This window comes from Microcaecilia unicolor, chromosome 8, assembly GCF_901765095.1.
Source record: "Microcaecilia unicolor chromosome 8, aMicUni1.1, whole genome shotgun sequence".
Taxonomy (NCBI): Eukaryota; Metazoa; Chordata; class Amphibia; order Gymnophiona; family Siphonopidae; genus Microcaecilia; species Microcaecilia unicolor.
This window is the reverse complement of record NC_044038.1, coordinates 240,316,896-240,336,057: the sequence shown is the minus strand read 5'-3', so window position 1 is coordinate 240,336,057 and position 19,162 is coordinate 240,316,896. Positions and strand designations below refer to the sequence as shown.

At 48.2% G+C, this 19,162-nt stretch overlaps 1 protein-coding gene across 3 annotated transcripts in view; it reads right to left on the bottom strand.

Moving 5' to 3' along the window:
- Positions 1-19,162, bottom strand: part of PLCG1 (phospholipase C gamma 1) — a 190,798-nt gene that overhangs the window by 107,694 nt on the left and 63,942 nt on the right. For all 3 annotated transcript variants that reach the window (XM_030211878.1, XM_030211879.1, XM_030211880.1), the window contains exons 2-3: positions 12,251-12,403; positions 5,362-5,455 (exon numbers count right to left, since the gene is read on the bottom strand). In XM_030211878.1, coding sequence (XP_030067738.1) covers positions 5,362-5,455; positions 12,251-12,403 — 247 coding nt within the window. The remainder of the gene's footprint in view (positions 1-5,361; positions 5,456-12,250; positions 12,404-19,162) is intronic.

Genomic DNA, 19,162 nt, shown 5'->3' with positions numbered 1-19,162 from the left:
CCCCTCCCAAACCCTCATCTCCCTTTCTCCGACTCTTATTCCCTCACCAGCCCCAACTCCTTCCTTCTAATACAACCTTCCTGACATCCAGGCCCTCTCTCTTCTCCTACCCATCTGCCTATGATTCCTCAAACTTATCCCCAGCACCATTTCCATATTCCCTCTACCCTTCCATAATCATCTCTTTATACTGCTTCCTAGGCTTCCCATCCCCATGATCCTTCACACCTTCTCTCTACACACTTTCCCTTACTTGTTACTTTCTCTCTCTCTCTCAAGATGTTTCTTTTCCTCTGCTCAGCCTCTCCCTTCCTCTCTTCTCAAGGCTCTTCCCTCCTTTCTTACAACCCTCTCCCCCTCCTAGATGCTCATTCCCCCATTCTCACCTTCTCTCACCCACACAGCCCATTTAGAGGCACTTTTCTTCCTCCTTCCAGGGATACGTTCCCCTTTCCCTTCTTGCCCACTCCATCCCTACATTCATCCATCCTGCTCTTTGCTCTTCTTCTCCTCCCTCTCTCATTCACTTTGGAGACTTCCTCCCTTTCTTGCTTGTTACTCCTTCTCCTTCTTGTAGATTTGCATGATCTGGATCCAATTCTTGCAACTATTCTGACCGTCAGGTACCTCCTTAATTAAATACCGACACCCGATGGCTTCTTTTGGTCCTGACACCATTTTAGTTGTGTTTCCCGCTGAAGACTACCTTGAAGAACCTGATGAAGTGAGGAGTTCCAGCTCTGCTAGTTCAAGTCCTATAAGCTTCTGTTTATATTTTCCATCCAGAGATGATTCTGTGGTCTTCAGAGGGACCAAGGTTTTCCAAAACAACAGACACCCGGATACATGTTGGCAGGAAATCCTACTGTTAATGTTTTTGATGCATCTTTATCCAATCTATTTCAATTCTCTTAAGATAATATTTGTAGACTTACTTTTTGATATACATGAATCTACTATGGTGCCACCTGCAAAAGTACGTAAGCATTGCCATACTAGGACAGACCAAAGGTCCATCAAGACCAGTATCCTGTTTTCAGTGGTCAATCCAGGTCACAAGTACCTGGCAGGATCCTAAAAAAAGCAAAATAGATTCCATGCTGCTTATCCCAAGAACAAGCAGTGGATTTTCCCCAAGTCCGCCTTATTAATGGTTTATGCAGTGGCGTACCAAGGGGGGGAGGGGGGGCGGTCCGCCCCGGGTGCACGCCGCTGGGGAGTGGGGTGTCGCGCGCCTGTCCGCTACATTCGTTCTGTGCTCCCTCTGCCCCGGAGCATGGAAACGAACGAAGCGGACAGGCGCGCGGCACCTCCCCCCCCCCAGCGGCGTGCACCCGGGGGGTTCTTTCACCGGGGGGGGGGTGTCCTTTTGCCAAGGGGGGGTAGCGCTGCACCTGGGGGGGGGTGGGGTGCATCGGCGATCCGCCCCGGGTGTCAGCCCCCCTAGGAACGCCACTGGGTTTATGGTTAAATTTTGTCTGCACTTAACCGATTGAATATCAGTGCATATAACTTTCTTTATAATGAATGCCAACCACCAATGGCGAGGTGAGATTCTGGACTCTCTCTGCGAGAACGTTCAAAGGCTCGAAATACGATCAGGAGTATCACAAACCTGTGGCTACGGAATGGCTGTTTGGATCAGTAGCATAGTGTCCTGGGCTGGGAATGGCACTATGAGCAGATACTGCCAGGAACACCGGGTTTCAGTATCTGGAGAGCTGTTGGCTCAGCACAAGGTTTCTGCCCACATTAACGGCAAGCTGCTTACACTGTTTGCTAACATTTAGGAGTCTAAGTGCCCAAAATGTTTAAAAAAACATAAGAGTTGCCCTACAGGGTCAGAGCAAGGGTCTATCTAACCCAGTCTCCTGTTTCTAACAGTAGCCAATCCAGGTCACAAGTACCTGGTAGAATCCCAAAGAGCGGCAAGATTCCATACTACCGATCCCAGGGATAAGCAGCGGCTTCCACCAGGTTTACCTTAATGGTTTATGAACTTTTTCTCCAGGAACTTGCTCAAACCTCTTTTAAACCCAATTATAGTAACTGCTTTTCCCACTTGCTCTAGGAAAAAAAAAAAGTTCCAGAGCTAAACTATACACAAGAGTTAAAAAAATCTCTCTCCAATTTGTTTTCAATGTGCTGTGTAACTTCATGGAGTGTCCCCTAGTCTTTGCACTTTTTGTAAACAATCAAGTCACATTTACATGCTCCACTCCATTCAGGATTTTATAAGCCTCCATTAGCTTGGAGAAGAGATAGTCAGTGGCGTAGGAAGGGGGGAGGGGTGGGGGGTGTCGTCTCCATTGGTTCCTTGCTCCCTCTGCCCCGAAACAGGTTACTTCCTGTTCTGGGGCAGAGAGAGCAAGGAACCAATGGAGCCGACGCAGCTCCCAGCGACGTGGGCTCGGGGGCGGATCGGTCCTCCCGCCCGCCCGCCCCTCGCTGCCAAAGTAAGTTACAATGTGCTCCGGGGGGGGGGGGGGGGGGGGCGCACGGCGGTGACCCACCCCGGGTGCCAGCCGCCCCCGCTACAGCACTGGAGATAGCCGAGGAGAGATATGATAAGCCCTAACCTCTTTAGTCTTCCATCCTCGTAATCATTTTGGTGCCCTTCTCTGTACCTTTTCCAGTTCCACTTTATCTTTTTTTGAGATACGGTGACCAGAATTGCACACAATACTCAAGGTATGGTCTCAGCGTGGAGCAATACGGAAGCTTTATGATATTCTTTGGTTTAGTCTCTTTTTATTTCCTAATAATTCCGAAACATTGTTTGCTTTTTTGGGTTTCACTGCATGTGAAGCAGAACATTTGTAAGAGGGATGTTCACTTGGGCAGAGCATAGCTGGGCTACAGGCGGGGGGCATACATTTAGTAACATAGTAGACAGTGGCGTTCCAACGCTGGTTGACACCCGGGGCGGATCGCCGATGCGCCCCCCCCGGGTGCAGCGCGGCAACCCCCCCCCGCGAAATGACCCCCCCCCAGGTGCACACTGCTGGGGGGGGGGGGGGGTGCTGCAGTACACGCCTGTCGCCTCCGAGTTCGCATGTGTTCACTGCTCCCTCTGCCTCGGAGACAGGGCGACAGGCGCGCGCCACGGCACCCCCCCAGCAGCGTGCACCCGGGGCGGACCGCCCCCACCTTGGTACGCCACTGATAGTAGATGACAGAAGATAAAGACCTGTACGGTCCCATCCAGTCTACCCAACAAGATACATTCATAGCATAAATTGATACTACATACGAATACTTGATCTTGATTTGTCGTTGCCATTTTCAGGGCACAGACTGTAGAAGTCTGCCCGGCACTGGCCTTGTTCTCCAACTTCTGAAGCTGTCATCGAAGCCCCACTTCAACCCATCCAAATCTGTCCAGCCATGATCAGGGCACAGATCACAGAAGTCTGCCCAGCACTGGCCTTGTTCTCCAGCTACGGAAGCCAAATCTGTTCTATCACGATCAGGCCACAGACCACAGAAGTCTGCTCAGCACTGGCCTTGTTCTCCAGCTACGGAAGCCAAATCTGGTCTATCACGATCAGGCCACAGACCACAGAAGTCTGCTCAGAACTGGCCTTGTTCTCCAGCTACGGAAGCCAAATCTGTTCTATCACGATCAGGCCACAGACCACAGAAGTCTGCCCGGCACTGGCCTTGCTCTCCAACTACTGAAGTTGTCATCAAAGCCCCACTCCAGGCCATCCAAATCAGTCCAACCATGATCAGGGGCACAGACCATAGAAGTCTGCCCTGGCTTCGCTTCCCAATTCCTGGTGTTTTGCCATCTATTCACCGCTAAGATGTTTGGTTCTACGCTTTCTATACAGGATTCTTGTGTGTTTATCCTACGTATTTTTGAACTCTATTACTGTTTTCATCTCCACCACCTCCCAAAGGAGGGCACTCCAGGTTCCCATTTACGTCAGGTCTATGGCAGGTGTAAAGGAAAGGGGGTGGGGGTGGGGGTGTGGGGGCTAAATGTATAGTAATATTGGCTACCAAATGAACACTATTCTTGTGCATTCACACTGCATTACCAGGGAGCCTAAACTGAGGGGCCTGTTGTGCAATTGTCTTTAATGGAAGAAGTAACTAACTTGCTGGAGACACACACACACAAGGAGTGACACCGGCTGCACAAACACGACATGTCTACCCACTCCTACCCTGGCTAAAATCATTTTCAAGCACCATTTTGACCTCATTTGCAACTTTCTTTAAATTAGCACCTTATTTCCTCACTCCTATTACTCTATCTTATTAATCTATAGGTTCCAGCTTTGCTTATACCCTATGCTGTTCATTAAAATATTTTATTGCTTATTGTTTTGACGTTCTAATGTAGCCTACTATGCCATACTTTGTATTGTTGTTTGACTATTTTAACTGCTATAATTGTCTATGGTTTATGTTTGACTTGTTCTTGCTCTACCCTACTTTGAGTGAATTCCTTCAAAAAGGCAGTAAATCTAATGCATAAATAAATAGCCCCTATTACATTTCACACCCTAGAGCTGTGTCGTGTGAGGAAAAGAAACCGTCTGGAGACACCACCGCATAAGGACTTTGCTGACAAGTCCTCTCGAACCGGACAATCTTATACTTAAGGGATAGTAATGAAACATTTTTATGGAGGTGAACAGTTGATCTGCATGAAGAAACGCAGTCCGATTACCGTGCCTCCCCCACCCAGATGAAAGAAAGAAGTGTATACACAGTTCACAACATTTTCTCTGCTGAAAAGGGGAGGGGGGGGGGCGAGGTACAAGCAGAGAACATTCTGGCATGTACTTTACACCCTGCTTCAAGGCAGGCAGGATTTTCAAAAGGAAACTCTGTGAGGAACCTCCCTTTTAAAAACAGCATGCGGTCCCGCGGGTACAAAGGACCGTAAGCGTCACCGGGACGTTAGCATGTTACTCTCTTAACGGCTGCAATTCTGGATATACAGAAATGTGAAAACTGCAGAACTGGCCTGTAACCTGGTTATCACAGTGCCTTCACCAGACCAGAAACTGTGGTCGATTCAGCCGGAGAAGAAAAAGGTCACTTTTAACCACAGCTCACCATATCAAAGCTCAGTGTACAAAATGCAACCTCCTCCAGCTCTTCATCAGAGACGTCCTTGCGACGAACAGTCTGCGTACGTTTTCTCTCAGTGTGCAAGTTACCCTCCGAGACCTGCCTGGATAGCAATGGGATTCAACTTGCACTGCTGACAGGACTATCTCCTCCCCTGCCTTCACTTGATTTTTAAGGGGTAGGGAGGATTTTAGCATCTCCACAGATGAAATAGAGAGTTAGACCAGGAGGAAATGGAAGGGAAGGAACATTTAGAAGATGTAACCTCACCTTTCAATCTGCAGCGGCGTGGCTGATTTTAGAGTGTCCATCACTAGCCAGTTTAGCCCTTTAATCCACATGCTGACCTCATCCTCAGATGTGGCTGTGAAAGATAAAGACAACAGGACATGAGAACAAGCCTGCATAAGGCATCTGCCTGGACTGCTGCCCCTTCACCAGAGTTACACCTATTCCCAGTACCTCTTGTGCTGTACCTATGGCACAGTCCTTCCCTACATTGTACAGGAGTGGAGGAGTGGCCTAATGGTTAGAGCATCGGTCTTGTAATCCAGAGGTGGTCGGTTCAAATCCCACTGCTGCTCCTTGTGATCTTGGGCAAGTCACTTAACCCTCCATTGCCTCAGGTACAAACTTAGATTGTGAGCCCTCCTGGGACAGAGAAATATCCAGAGTACCTGAATGTAACTCACCTTGAGCTACTACTGAAAAAGGTGTGAGCAAAATCTAAATAAATATATGAGATTCTAGATGGAATGTTGCTAGTGGAGGAGTGGCCTAGTGGTTAGTACAGTGGACTTTGATCCTGGGGAACTGGGTTTGATTCCCACTCAGCTCCTTGTAACTCTGGGCAAGTCACTTAACCCTCCATTGCCCCATGTAAGCTGCATTGAGCCTGCCATGAGTGGGAAAGCACAGGGTACAAATGTAACAAAAATAAAATAGATACTATTGGAGATTCTACATGGAATGTTGCTATTCCACTAGCAACATTCCATGTAGAAGCCTGCGCAGCCACATTGGTGATCTGCAAGGGCCGACTTCTAGTGGAATAGCAACATTCCATGTAGAATCTCAAATAGTAGCAACAGTGGAGGAGTGGCCTAGTGGTTAGGGTGGTGGACTTTGGTCCTGGGGAACTGAGGAACTGAATTTGATTCCCACTTCAGGCACAGGCAGCTCCTTGTGACTCTGGGCAAGTCACTTAACCCTCCATTGCCCCGTGTAAGCCGCATTGAGCCTGCCATGAGTGGGAAAGCGCAGGGTACAAATGTAACAAAAATAAAATAGATACTATTGGAGATTCTACATGGAATGTTGCTACTATTGGAGATTCTACATGGAATGTCGCTATTCCACTAGCAACATTCCATGTAAAAGGCTGCGCAGGCTTCTGTTTCTGTGAGTCTGACGTCCTGCACGTCAGACTCACAGAAACAGAAGCCTGCACGGCCGCATTCCTGATCTGCAAAGGCAGGCTTCTACGTGGAATGTTGCTAGTGGAGGAGTAGCCTAGTGGTTAGTGCAGCGGAACATGGAATGTTGCTACTATTGGAGATTCTACACAGAATGTTGCTAGTGGAGGAGTGGCCTAGTGGTTAGAGTACCGGTCTTGCAATCCAGAGTGGCCGCTTCAAATCCCACTGCTGCTCCTTGTGATCTTGGGCAAGTCACTTAACCCTCCATTGCCTCGGGTACAAACTTAGATTGTGAGCCCTCCTGGGACAGAGAAATATCCAGAGTACCTGAATGTAATTCACCTTGAGCTACTACTGAAAAAGGTGTGAGCAAAATCTAAATAAAGATTCTAGAATTCTAAAGAATAACAAGATCCCATGCAGAATTTAAAAGTGTAGCAACATTCCATGTAGAACCCCAAAGAGTAACAAGATTGGGATGGAGGAGTGGCCTAGTGGTTAGAGTACCGGTCTTGCAATCCAGAGTGGCCGCTTCAAATCCCACTGCTGCTCCTTGTGATCTTGGGCAAGTCACTTAACCCTCCATTGCCTCAGGTACAAACTTAGATTGTGAGCCCTCCTGGGACAGAGAAATATCCAGAGTACCTGAATGTAACTCACCTTGAGTTACTACAGAAAAAGTTGTGAGCAAAATCTAAATAAATATATGAGATTCTAGATGGAATGTTGCTACTATTGAGATTCTGTTGCTACTATTTGAGATTCTACATGGAATGTTGCTGTTCCACTAGCAACATTCCATGTAGAAGCCTGCCCTTACAGATCAGCAACGTGGCCGCACAGGCTTCTGTTTCTGTGAGTCCGATGTCCTGCACGTACGTTCAGGACGTCAGGCTCACAGAAACAGAAGCCTGCGCCACCACGTTGCTGATCTGCAAGGGCAGGCTTCTACATGGAATGTTCCTAGTGGAGGAGTAGCCTACAGTGCAGTGGAACATCGAATGTTGCTACTATTTGAGATTCCACTGCTACTATTTCAGATTCTGTTGCAACTATTTGAGATTCTACATGGAATGTTGCTATTATTGTTGATTCAACATAGAATGTTGCTGAGTGGAGGAGTGGCCTAGTGGTTAGAGCACCCGTCTTGCAATCCAGAGGTGGCCAGTTCAAATCCCACCGCTACTCTTTGTGATCTTGGGCAAGTCACTTAACCCTCCATTGCCTCAGGTACAAACTTAGATTGTGAGCCCTCCAGGGACAGAGAAATATCCAGAGTACCTGAATGTAACTCACCTTGAGCTACTACCTGAAAAAGGTGTGAGCAAAATCTAAATAAATATATGAGATTCTAGATGGAATGTTGCTAGTGGAGGAGTAGCCTAGTGGTTAGTACAGTGGACTTTGATCCTGAGGAACTGGGTTTGATTCCCACTCAGCTCCTTGTAACTCTGGGCAAGTCACTTAACCCTCCATTGCCCCAGGTACAAACCTAGATTGTGAGCCCTCCTGGGACAGAGAAATATCCAGAGTACCTGAATGTAACTCACCTTGAGCTACTACCTGAAAAAGGTGTGAGCAAAATGGAAATAAAAAAATAAATAAAAATAAACCAAAATCTGCTTCCTCTCACCCCAATGCTATGACTCTGAATGAGCTCTGGAACCAGCGAGGCTGGGAAACACCATCAGATTTGAAAATCAGTGGGTTTTTAAAAATCTTTTGTTTCTAGGCTGGTACTGTGAAGGTGGGGACCTGGTTTCTCATGTTACTGCAAGGACAAACGCCACCTTCTACAGTAAGTGGCCAAGAAACGCACACACAGAATGCGGTCCACAGAGCTCGCTACGCTGTCCAAATTATTTGGTTTTGCAGTGGCACAGACCAGCAGTTTCCAAAATCAGCCCTCAACACCCCTAGCCTTTGGTTTTCAGCACATTCAGGATATCCACATGAATATTCATGAGACCCAAGTAGCATGCAAGGGAGACAGTGTATACAAACATGTCACTGAAAACCTGACTGATCTCTGCACAATGAAAGCGCCTGTGCCTGGCTAAGCTGCAATTTGTGAAGCGAGGAGAGACAAGTTCCAGGAAAGTATCAGCTCAGGGATCCCAGACCAGCCCTGCTCAGTTTCCTATCCAGAACCATCACGGCTCCCTCAGAGACTGAGTGCCCAGAAACTTGAGTGCAAGGTTTAATCAACAAAATGCATGGTTTAATCTCATTACCAAAAGGGAGAACAAAAGCAGAGTTTCACAATTCAGTGTCAGGAGGTAAATGTCACAGGGTTAACAATGTGACACCCACTGGAAACCCAAAAAGGAAAGAGCCAGGATCCACACAGTATAAATTCTGCTCTCCTTTTAGGTGAAATTTTAGAAAACAAAGCGTTCTACACAGAAAAATGGCTCTTGTAAATCTGTACGGGGTACAGATTTGGAAAAGAAGAGGCAGAGCAACATACTACCGACGGTTATATAATATCAGGGCAATCAATGGCGTAGCAAGGGCAGGGCGGTGGGGGGCGGTCCGCCCCGGGTGCACGCCGCTGGGAGGGTGTCGGCTCCACTGGTTCCCTGCTCCCTCTGCCCCGGAACAGGTTACTTCCTGTTCCGGGGCAGAGGGAGCAGGGAACCAGCGGAACAGACACCCCCCCCCCCAGCCGCGTGCACACGGCAGGCAAGAATGCACTCGGGGGGGGGGGGGGCTTGGGTGATGCGCCGAGGGGGGATTTGATGTGCCGAGGGGGGGTATCATACTGCACCCGGGGCGGTGAACCACCACGGGTGGCAGCCGCCCTCGCTATGCCACTGAGGGCAATTGGCTCTACCATTTAAGCACCCAAATGTTTAGAACACACCAGCACACAGCAGGTATTTGTAAGGGGGGGGGTTCACAGGGATGGAGCCTGGGCGGGGCTCAAATTATGCAAGTAATGTATGGAACACTGTTAATTTATGCAGGTATCTACAGCACTGAGGCACTAAAACGTATACAGTTCTTTGACTGACGCAAGCGTCCACACCAGGGTGCCCAAAATAATTAGCTAATGGGCTCCAATCATTTAATTATTGGAGATAACTGGCAGTAATTATGATTTGGCTGCCGATCTGGCTGCGTGCTATTCTGTAACAAAAGGCGGCTAAATTAGATCATGTGCAACTCAAAGGGGGTGTGGCCATGGGAGGGGCATGGGCGGGTCAGAGGCCTTCACAAAAGATTCACACAGCGCTCAGAATAGCAGAGGGATCCTCAACCAACTTGGGCGCCAGGATTCATACCAGGTTTCAGCTGGCTTAAGTCCCACGGAACGCCGATTTTTTTACTGGCGCATTTTCAGCACCATTCATAGAGCTTCCCCCGTTCCATATACCCAGTCACACTAGTGCTCTATAAGATAAAGTAGGCACCTCTTTTACTTTCTAGAATAGGTTCCTACCACATGCCCTCTTATAGAATTTCCCTCCAGGGGGCGCTATTTGTAACTGTGCCCCCTCCACCACCCTATGTATACAGGTACTTTATAAACTACATAGAAATGCACATCGAACATGTGCGTATAACGGACACCAGCCTTAGAGCAGGTGGGAATTTGTATGAGAGCACTTGTGTTCCATCGGGGACAGTTTTATAACAGTGGAGTAGCTATGGGTGGGGGCACAGGCCCACCCAGTACTGGCACCCCACATCAACATCTCTCCTCCTCCTCCATGGTATCCCAGTATCTGCCCACCTGGCACTGAACCTTGTCCCTCCCCTGTGCCAGCCCCACAGGCTTCCATTGGCTGGGTCTTGCCAGACAGGAAACAGGAAATGATGTCAGTGAGGGAAGGACCCAGCCAATAGGAGAGGCACAGGCAGCAATAATGAATCACTGCAGGCACCAGGGACGCCTATAAGGTACATTGGGGAGGGCCGAGGTTCAGCAACAGGCGGCCAGAGGCCAGGACGCTGCTGAGGAGAGAGATTGATGTGGGGTAGGTGAAAATTTTATTTTATTTATATATCTCGGGTACGAGGAGGCGTGGCCTGCTGTGGAAAAGCCCATCTAAGTTAACCCCGGGCCCATCCAAAATACTGGGTTTGGCTAAGCCACTGTTTTATAAGGAAACATGGGGCCTTCATTGCCTTTGTAAAACTGGTGTATTTTTGCACATTTTTATAGGCTCCCCCCCCCCCGTAACAAAATACCCTCACGTGACACATAGGGCCCCTTTTAGCAAGCTGCGGCAAGAGGGGGCCTGCACTGGCGTCAGTGCGTCTTTTTGACGTGCGCCGATGCCCCCTTTTACTGCAGCGGGTAAAAGGTTAAGTCTTTCTTTTTCTCTAGGAAATGGCCGTACGGCAAGTGAAGCACTTGCTGCACAGCCATGTCAGGGGGAGCCCTTACCGCTAGCCATTCAGGTGGTGGTAAGAGCTCCCGCACTAACCTGGCAGTAACCGGGCAGCACGCCGGGGGGGGGGGGGGGGGAGTGGGAACTGCCACTGGTGCTTCCTTTTTAGCGAGCAGTAAGCCCGTGTTGGGCTTACCGTCGCTTTGTAAAAGGGTCCCATAATGAGGGCCAGATGGCAATACCAATTGCAGATACAGAGATTCCCCAATTCCACTTTCACATTTTTTTGGCACGTCTTCCTCCCAGTTGGCACTCGTTTCTGTTACTGCCACATCTAACCTTGGCAGCTGGCCAGCATCTGCATCTCGTCTAACTCAGGAAATGGATTACCCTAGCAGGGGAAGATGGCAATATAGCGGCAACGCAAACTCCAAAACAAGTTCCAAAAACAGAGAAAAAAATCCCTCACATCTTCCAGATCCCATTAGGTACCTTAGAGAATTGGGCTCTTCGGAGAACTGCAGTCAAAGGGGTTCTCAAAGCCCACAAATAAGTTCGGTTTTCAGGAAGTACGCCATTAAATATTCATCACAGACATTTGCATTGATGACTTCAGGGCTTCCTTCATGTCCCCTCCCCGATCCAGCATTCACCCCAACCTTGTTTACCGTTTTCTCCCAATATTACCTCATTCTTGCCCGCCTAAAGCCTCCCGGACATTTTGTGATGCCCCCCCCCCCCCCCACACACACACACACATTTTCCTGTCCTCTACTGGCACCCAGAAGAACAGCTACTTTGTACTTCAGTTCTCCCACCCTCCAGTCCAAGTGGTAACACACAATAAGTTGGGCCATTAGTTGGAGGAGATGCCAACTGTACCCTATGCTGCCAGCTCATTGTGGCTTCTTTGAACCACAGGACTGGAAGCCTCTGGGAGTCCCTGCGTACATTAGTATCCATCACTGGATTCATTTCTATACTTTGCTTGCTGTGAAAACCGGACCAGTCTGCCACCTCCGAGGACCAGAGCTGTTCTAAATTATGACATATCTTCTCCAGGAGGTTGATAGCACTGCAGCCAAAAGGACAAACTCAGATCCTCAAGGGAAGCAAACAGGTCTAGTTTCCATTATGAATATTCACGAGAAGCTTTGCATACATGCGACTCAAAATCCCGGTTTACGTGCATAGTTCGACTGTCCTGAAAACCAGAGCCGTCTGCAGCTCTGAAGGACTGGAGTTTACCACCCTTACCCAAGAGAAAGAAACACAGTGTTTTAAGAGAGAGGAGAAGAGCCATATCTAGGATTCATCACTGTCAGAATGCTGAACGCCAGACCACAGAGCTTCCTGTGCTCCCCCACCCCAAAAGCTTTAACAAGAAGGGCAGGGTGTCACCTTGCAGGCTCAGCGTCTTCAACCTGAACTCCATCCCATAGAGAATAACAAAGCAATGCGACTGCTCCGGCCTGAAGGATGGGTCCTCCTGGTAGCGGTCGAAATCCCGCGAGTTCTTGCCAGGCCGAATCTCTTTGATTTCACGAATATCAACTAGATAAAAGAAACAAAAAAAAAACCCAAACATGTCAGTATGAAAAAGACAGAGGGCTATGAAACGTCAACAGTAAATAAAGATGTGGAGAGGACAACCAACACCATGCACTGTCTCCCCTCAACAGACAGACGCTTGGGGAAAAAACGGGAACCCTTAAATTCTGCATTCTAACTTTGTTGTTTAAACAGCATAATTTAAAAACATTTGTACCAAAATAAAAAAATGTCAAGCAAGGTTTTGCATAGCTGACTGTCAGAGCCCTGTGTCTGTGTCACTGGTGATCGATTCAGGCATTTTTTGTGTTTGTAGCTACATTTCTTATAACTGTGTGAACCTGGGTTTTGTGGGGCTGCAATGAACAAAAGTACATCCATTGTTCAGTTGGTTGTTCTATATCCCTCTTTCACTTTTGCGGTCCCTATATATTCACTTCTCTTTTAAATCCATGGCACACTACATTTTAGTTTCTTTATCTTGTTAGCCAGAGTTTATCATATGAAGTCATGTGTTCTTTTCCTCATTCCTTGGGTGGAAACTCTTAGAGGGTCCGTTTACTCAGCTGAGGTAAAGTCTTGCACTTACCGCCTGTTAGATACAAAAATGAATTTATGGTAAGTGCAAAGCCTGTCCTCTATTTAGGGCATTCCAGCATAGTCCCATACCACCCAGGAAAGTTCTTTACTGTTAACCCCTGGATTCTATAATGGTTGCTGAAATTTGCACGCCAAAGTTTGGGCATGATCCAGAGATGCATATGCAAAATAATCACTTATCAAGGCAATTAATACCAGTTATTGGGGTTAATTGGCAATTACTTGGATTTGAGCATGTTTTTGCCTGCATGCTATTTTATATTGTTGCACACTGAAAAGGGGGCGTGGCCATGGGAGGGGCATGGGCCTAGTGGTTAGGGTGGTGGACTCTGGTCCTGAGGAACTGAGTTTGATTCCCACTTCAGGCACAGGCAGCACCTTGTGACTCTGAGCAAGTCACTTAACCCTCCATTGCCCCATGTAAGCCGCATTGAGCCTGCCATGAGTGGGAAAGCACAGGGTACAAATGTAACAAAAATAAAATAGATAGTATTGGAGATTCTACATGGAATGTTGCTACTCTTGGAGATTCTACATGGAATGTTGCTATTCCACTAGCAACATTCCATGTAGAAGGCTGCGCAGGCTTCTGTTTCTGTGAGTCTGACGTCCTGCACGTAGCAACAGTGGAGGAGTGGCCTAGTGGTTAAGGTGGTGGACTTTGGTCCTGGGGAACTGAGTTTGATTCCCACTTCAGGCACAGGCAGCTCCTTGTGACTCTGGGCAAGTCACTTAACCCTCCATTGCCCCATGTAAGCCGCATTGAGCCTGCCATGAGTGGGAAAGCGCAGGGTACAAATGTAACAAAAATAAAATAGATACTATTGGAGATTCTACATGGAATGTTGCTACTATTGGAGATTCTACATGGAATGTTGCTATTCCACTAGCAACATTCCAGGTAGAAGTCGGCCCTTGCAGATCACCAATGTACGTGCAGGACATCAGACTCACAGAAACAGAAGCCTGCGCAGCCTTCTACATGGAATGTTGCTAGTGGAATAGCAACATTCCATGCAGAATCTCCAATAGTAGCAACATTCCATGTAGAATCTCCAATAGTAGCAACATTCCATGTAGAATCTCCAATAGTATCTATTTTATTTTTGTTACATTTGTACCCTGCGCTTTCCCACTCATGGCAGGCTCAATGCGGCTTACATGGGGCAATGGAGGGTTAAGTGACTTGCCCAGAGTCACAAGGAGCTGCCTGTGCCGGGAATTGAACTCAGTTCCCCAGGACCAAAGTCCACCACCCTAACCACTAGGCCTCCACTCCAAAACTAGCCCCCCCCCCCCCACACACACACTTTATCCTGCTGCCTCTCCTCTGCTCCCAGATCTGGCATTTGCAGCCACAGCCACCTGCCCATCCCCCATCTCCCGTGTACCTCAGCTACTTTACAGGCAGCGGCAGTGACACGCATCAACCACCTGCGCCAGCTCCGCAGACTTCCCTCTGCCACGTTCCACCCTCACTTGAGCTGTTTCCTGACGTGGCAGAGGGAAGCCTGCAGTTCATGTGCAGATGTTATGTCACTGCCCCCGCTTGTGAAGAAGGATGGAGAAACAGGATCCCCATTAGACGGGCAATTCTAACACAGTTGGGGGCATAAACGTACAGAAAACACTCATTTTCAAGGGTAAGTGTATGTTTACATGAAAAAGTGGCTTGGGGGTGGGATATATGGAAGGTGGTTTGGGGGATTTTTATTTTTTTTTTATTTTTTTTATTTATAACCATTTAAATTTTTACAAGCGATAAAACAACTTGCCGGAAATACAGAGAAAGTAATATATAGGAATTATTTCAGTCAGGTAATTCTATTCTCTTCCTTAGACCACTAAATAGGGAGAGTGAAACAAGACAAGGAGATCAGTTAAACAGTAAACAGAAAAAAAACGTGGTATTAACCTGATTATCCCCAGATATTACTTGTCTAATTCATTATTCCACATTGATCATCTGGTTGGCTTCTTCAAGGCCAATACGGTGTAAAGTCAAATCATTTCATTGAAAACATACGTATTGTCCAATATTAGTTAGAAATAATACATCTGATTACATTCTCTCTCTTTTAAAAACCATAAGTTATTTAACAATACATATACTTAAGTCTCTAATTCAAGTCACACTGATTAAAGTAATCCCAGTTCCAGGGGCAAAGACACGGGTAGGCCTGGGCCCAACCAATTTGGGCTCAGGCCCACCCAGCAACGGAGCACCCAATGGGCCTTCTTTCCCCTCCCTCTGTCGGGCAGCGCGCGCCAGCCTAACTGTACAACAAAGCTGCACGGCACCGGGTCCGTCAGCATGCTGCCGCTAGCTCCTACCTTGTCATCTTTCGGCAGAGGTGTTAGTTCTGCTGCTAAATCTGCAGCGGATCCACGCGGTGCCAGGGCTGTCTCTCTGTACGCTGCTGCGACTGCTTCCTCTGCGCTAGCCCCGCCTCACCTCCGATACTCTTTCTGAAGAGGCGGGGCTAACGCAGAGGAAGCAGTCGCAGCAGTGTACAGAGAGACAGCCCTGGCACCGTGTGGATCCGCTGCAGATTTAGCAGCAGAACTAACACCTCTGCCGAAAGATAACAAGGTAGGAGCTAGCGGCAGCATGCTGACAGACCCGGTGCCGTGCAGCTTTGTTGTACAGTTAGGCTGGCGCTGCCCGAGGGAGGGGAAAGAAGGCCCATTGGGTGCCGGTAGGTGGTGCCGGAGAAACCTGCAGCAGTGGCTTGGGGGGGGGGGGGGGGGGGTCGGGGCAGTGGGTAGCCAGACAGCCAATTTTGGGGAGAGGGGGGAGAAAATTTTGTGCCCACCCACTTTGTGCTCAGGCCCACCCAAAATTGGCTGTCTGGCTATGCCACTGGTTTTCACAGGCTTCACTTCTTTTAAAGTAATAATTTGAGGAAATATTTCTGAGGAAAAGGTTTTGGGGATGTTTATATCCAGCAGATTGCCAAGACCTGTCGTTTCTTTCTTTACAACATCCGTAAAATCCGCCCCTTTCTTTCCGAGCACTCTACCAAAACCCTCATCCACACCCTTGACACCTCTCGTTTAGACTACTGCAATCTGCTTCTTGCTGGCCTCCCACTTAGTCACCTCTCCCCTCTCCAGTCGGTTCAAAACTCTGCTGCCCGTCTCGTCTTCCGCCAGGGTCACTTTACTCATACTACCCCCCCTCTCCTCAAGACCCTTCACTGGCTCCCTATCCGTTTTCGCATCCTGTTCAAACTTCTTCTACTAACCTATAAATGTACTCACTCTGCTGCTCCCCAGTATCTCTCCACACTCGTCCTTCCCTACACCCCTTCCCGTGCACTCCGCTCCATGGATAAATCCTTCTTATCTGTTCCCTTCTCCACTACTGCCAACTCCAGACTTCGCGCCTTCTGTCTCGCTGCACCCTACGCCTGGAATAAACTTCCTGAGCCCCTACGTCTTGCCCCATCCTTGGCCACCTTTAAATCTAGACTGAAAGCCCACCTCTTTAACATTGCTTTTGACTCGTAACCACTCGCCTCCACCTACCCTCCTCTCCTCCTTCCTGTACACATTAATTGATTTGCTTACTTTATTTTTTGTCTATTAGATTGTAAGCTCTTTGAGCAGGGACTGTCTTTCTTCTATGTTTGTGCAGCGCTGCGTATGCCTTGTAGCGCTATAGAAATGCTAAATAGTAGTAGTAGTAGTAGTAGTAATTCAAGACAGAGTGTCACATTATTCTGAAAGGTAGATACGTTGGCCTTTTCACTTGCTTCTTATTGAAAATATTGCTTGTTTTTTTTGTGTGTTTCATATGGATCCGATGTTCTCTTGTTGATATACTGATAGATAAAACAACAATAGGCAAATATAACAATTTCTTCTCCATGCCACCAATAAAAATTGTATGAAAAAAAAATTGTGTGTGTACTATATAATATATATATATACACACACACACACATATATATATATACATACACACAATAAAATAAAAGCAAAACCTTTGGACAAGCACAAAGGATCCATAGTGAGAAAATAAAAGGCAACATTGGAGACCAGTTTCACAAGTTCCTGCAGTTTTTGATACCCTGCCAGAGTGGAAGAAGAACCTAATGGTTAGTGCAGTGAACTGAGAACCTGGGTTCCATTCCCACTGCAGCTCCTTGTGATTCTCAATAAGTTACGTAAGGCAGATTTTCAAAGCACTTAGCCTTCCAAAGTTCCATAGGTTTCTATGGAACTTTGGAAGGCTAAGCGCTTTGAAAATATGCCTCTTAGGGTCTCTTTTACTAAACTGCACTAGTGATTCCTGGTGCAGCAATTGAGAGGAAGCTCATAGGAACTGAATGGACTTCCTCTCATTTGCTGCATGGGGAATCGCTACCTTGGTTTAGTAAAACAGGCCCTTAAGCCTCCATTGCCCCAGGTACAAAAAATTACCTGTATATAATATGCAAACAGCTTTGATTGTAAGCACAGAAAGGCAGTATATCAAATCCCTTTCCAGAACAGTCCCTAGGGCTCTCTAAAATCCAGCAGAACACAGCTGTCAAGAACCCTTAGGCTGCCACTTTTTTCCAGCGAGACTCAATCCACTCAACTACATGTGGGTGAAAACAGCAGACAAGCTGCAGAGGTACAAACTTGCCTGTGTTGTTAATATGATACTGAGAGGCAAGAGCAGACTACAACCAGGCATGGAGGGAGACAAAGAAATGCTTGTAACACTCCTGGTCTTCGGTCCCTCCCTGCCTGGCGCCAGAGCCCCTCACCGCTCTGTCTCGGAAATGGCCGGCTCTGTGCCCAGGCCAGCTTCTGTGTTCACAGTACAAACACACGTGGTCCGTGGTGGTTCCAGAACGTGCAGGGACACCACCAAGCAGACCACAGGAAAAAGGACATTCCCCCTCCTGAGGAGCTGCCAGAAAACACACACACAGGCGCAGGAGTAAGCTTTGTTCAAGCCAAAGGTCTGTGCTAACTTTAACACACAGGTTTAAACAGGAAATCCCTTGCGCTCTCACAGCTGGCAGACAACCACCAGCACAGAGATCTCAAGGTGTGTCAGCCTGCTAGACACCAGCGAATCACAGAGTATGTTGTACAAGTGTGTGTATGGGCAACAGTGAACTGTGTGAGCAAAGCATGTACAGGGCCAGTCAGGGGTACCGGGCACCCTAGGCAAACCTTCAGTCACACATACACTAGTTTTAACACAGAGAATTTGTCTACAGCATCCGCCTCTGTAACCCCTCCCCATCCACGTCTCTCCTCCCATTCCCAGACCCAGAAATAGTCTTCCTTTGAACCTGCCACTCCAAGACCCCAGGAGTATTCCTGTCTCTCCCTGCTCCCCAGACCTCAGGAGCATTCCCCCCCCCCCCCCCCCCGTCTCTCTCCCTGCAAACCCCGGGAGCGTTCCCCTCTCCCCAGACCCTGGCAGGAGCATTCCCTCTCAGGGGACACGTGCGTGATCTGCATACAGCATCCTTTACTAGTTTAGAACAGATCTTAATGGCACCTAACTTGGGCCCCTTTTCTAGGGTTACCATATGTCCGGTTTTACTCGGACATGTCCTCTTTTTGAGGACATGGCCGGGCAACCGGGTGGGTTTTGCCAGCCTGCCCGTTTGTCTGGATTTCTGAACAAACGGGCAGGCTGGCAGGTGGGCCTAATGGTGTCTTATCCTAGTCCCCTTAATTTACTCTACTGCCCTGGTGGTCTAGTGACCTCTTTGGGGCAGGAAAGAGCCTCCTCTTTCCTGCCCGGAGCGCTGCCCTGCATTCTCTGACTTTCCCTTGCAATGCCGACAGTCCCGGAACCAACTCAAAATGGCCACCAAGAGTTGAAGCGGCCGACTCTCGGTGGCCATTTTGAATCAGCGCCGGGACCATCAGCACTCAGACCTCACGAGGCTGCTTTAACTCTCGGCGGCCATTTTCAATTGGCACCAGGACCGTCAGCATTGCAGTGGGAAATCAGAGAATGTAGGGCAGTGCTCTGGGCAGGAAAGAGGGGGCTCTTTCCTGCCCCGAACAGGTCACTAGACCACCAGAGCAGTAGAGTAAGGTAAGGGGAGGGGACATGTGTCCTCTTTTTGGGGGGACCAAATATGGTAACCTTACCCTTTACTGAAGAGTCCTTTTGCTAAGCTGCAGGAAATAAAAGGGCCC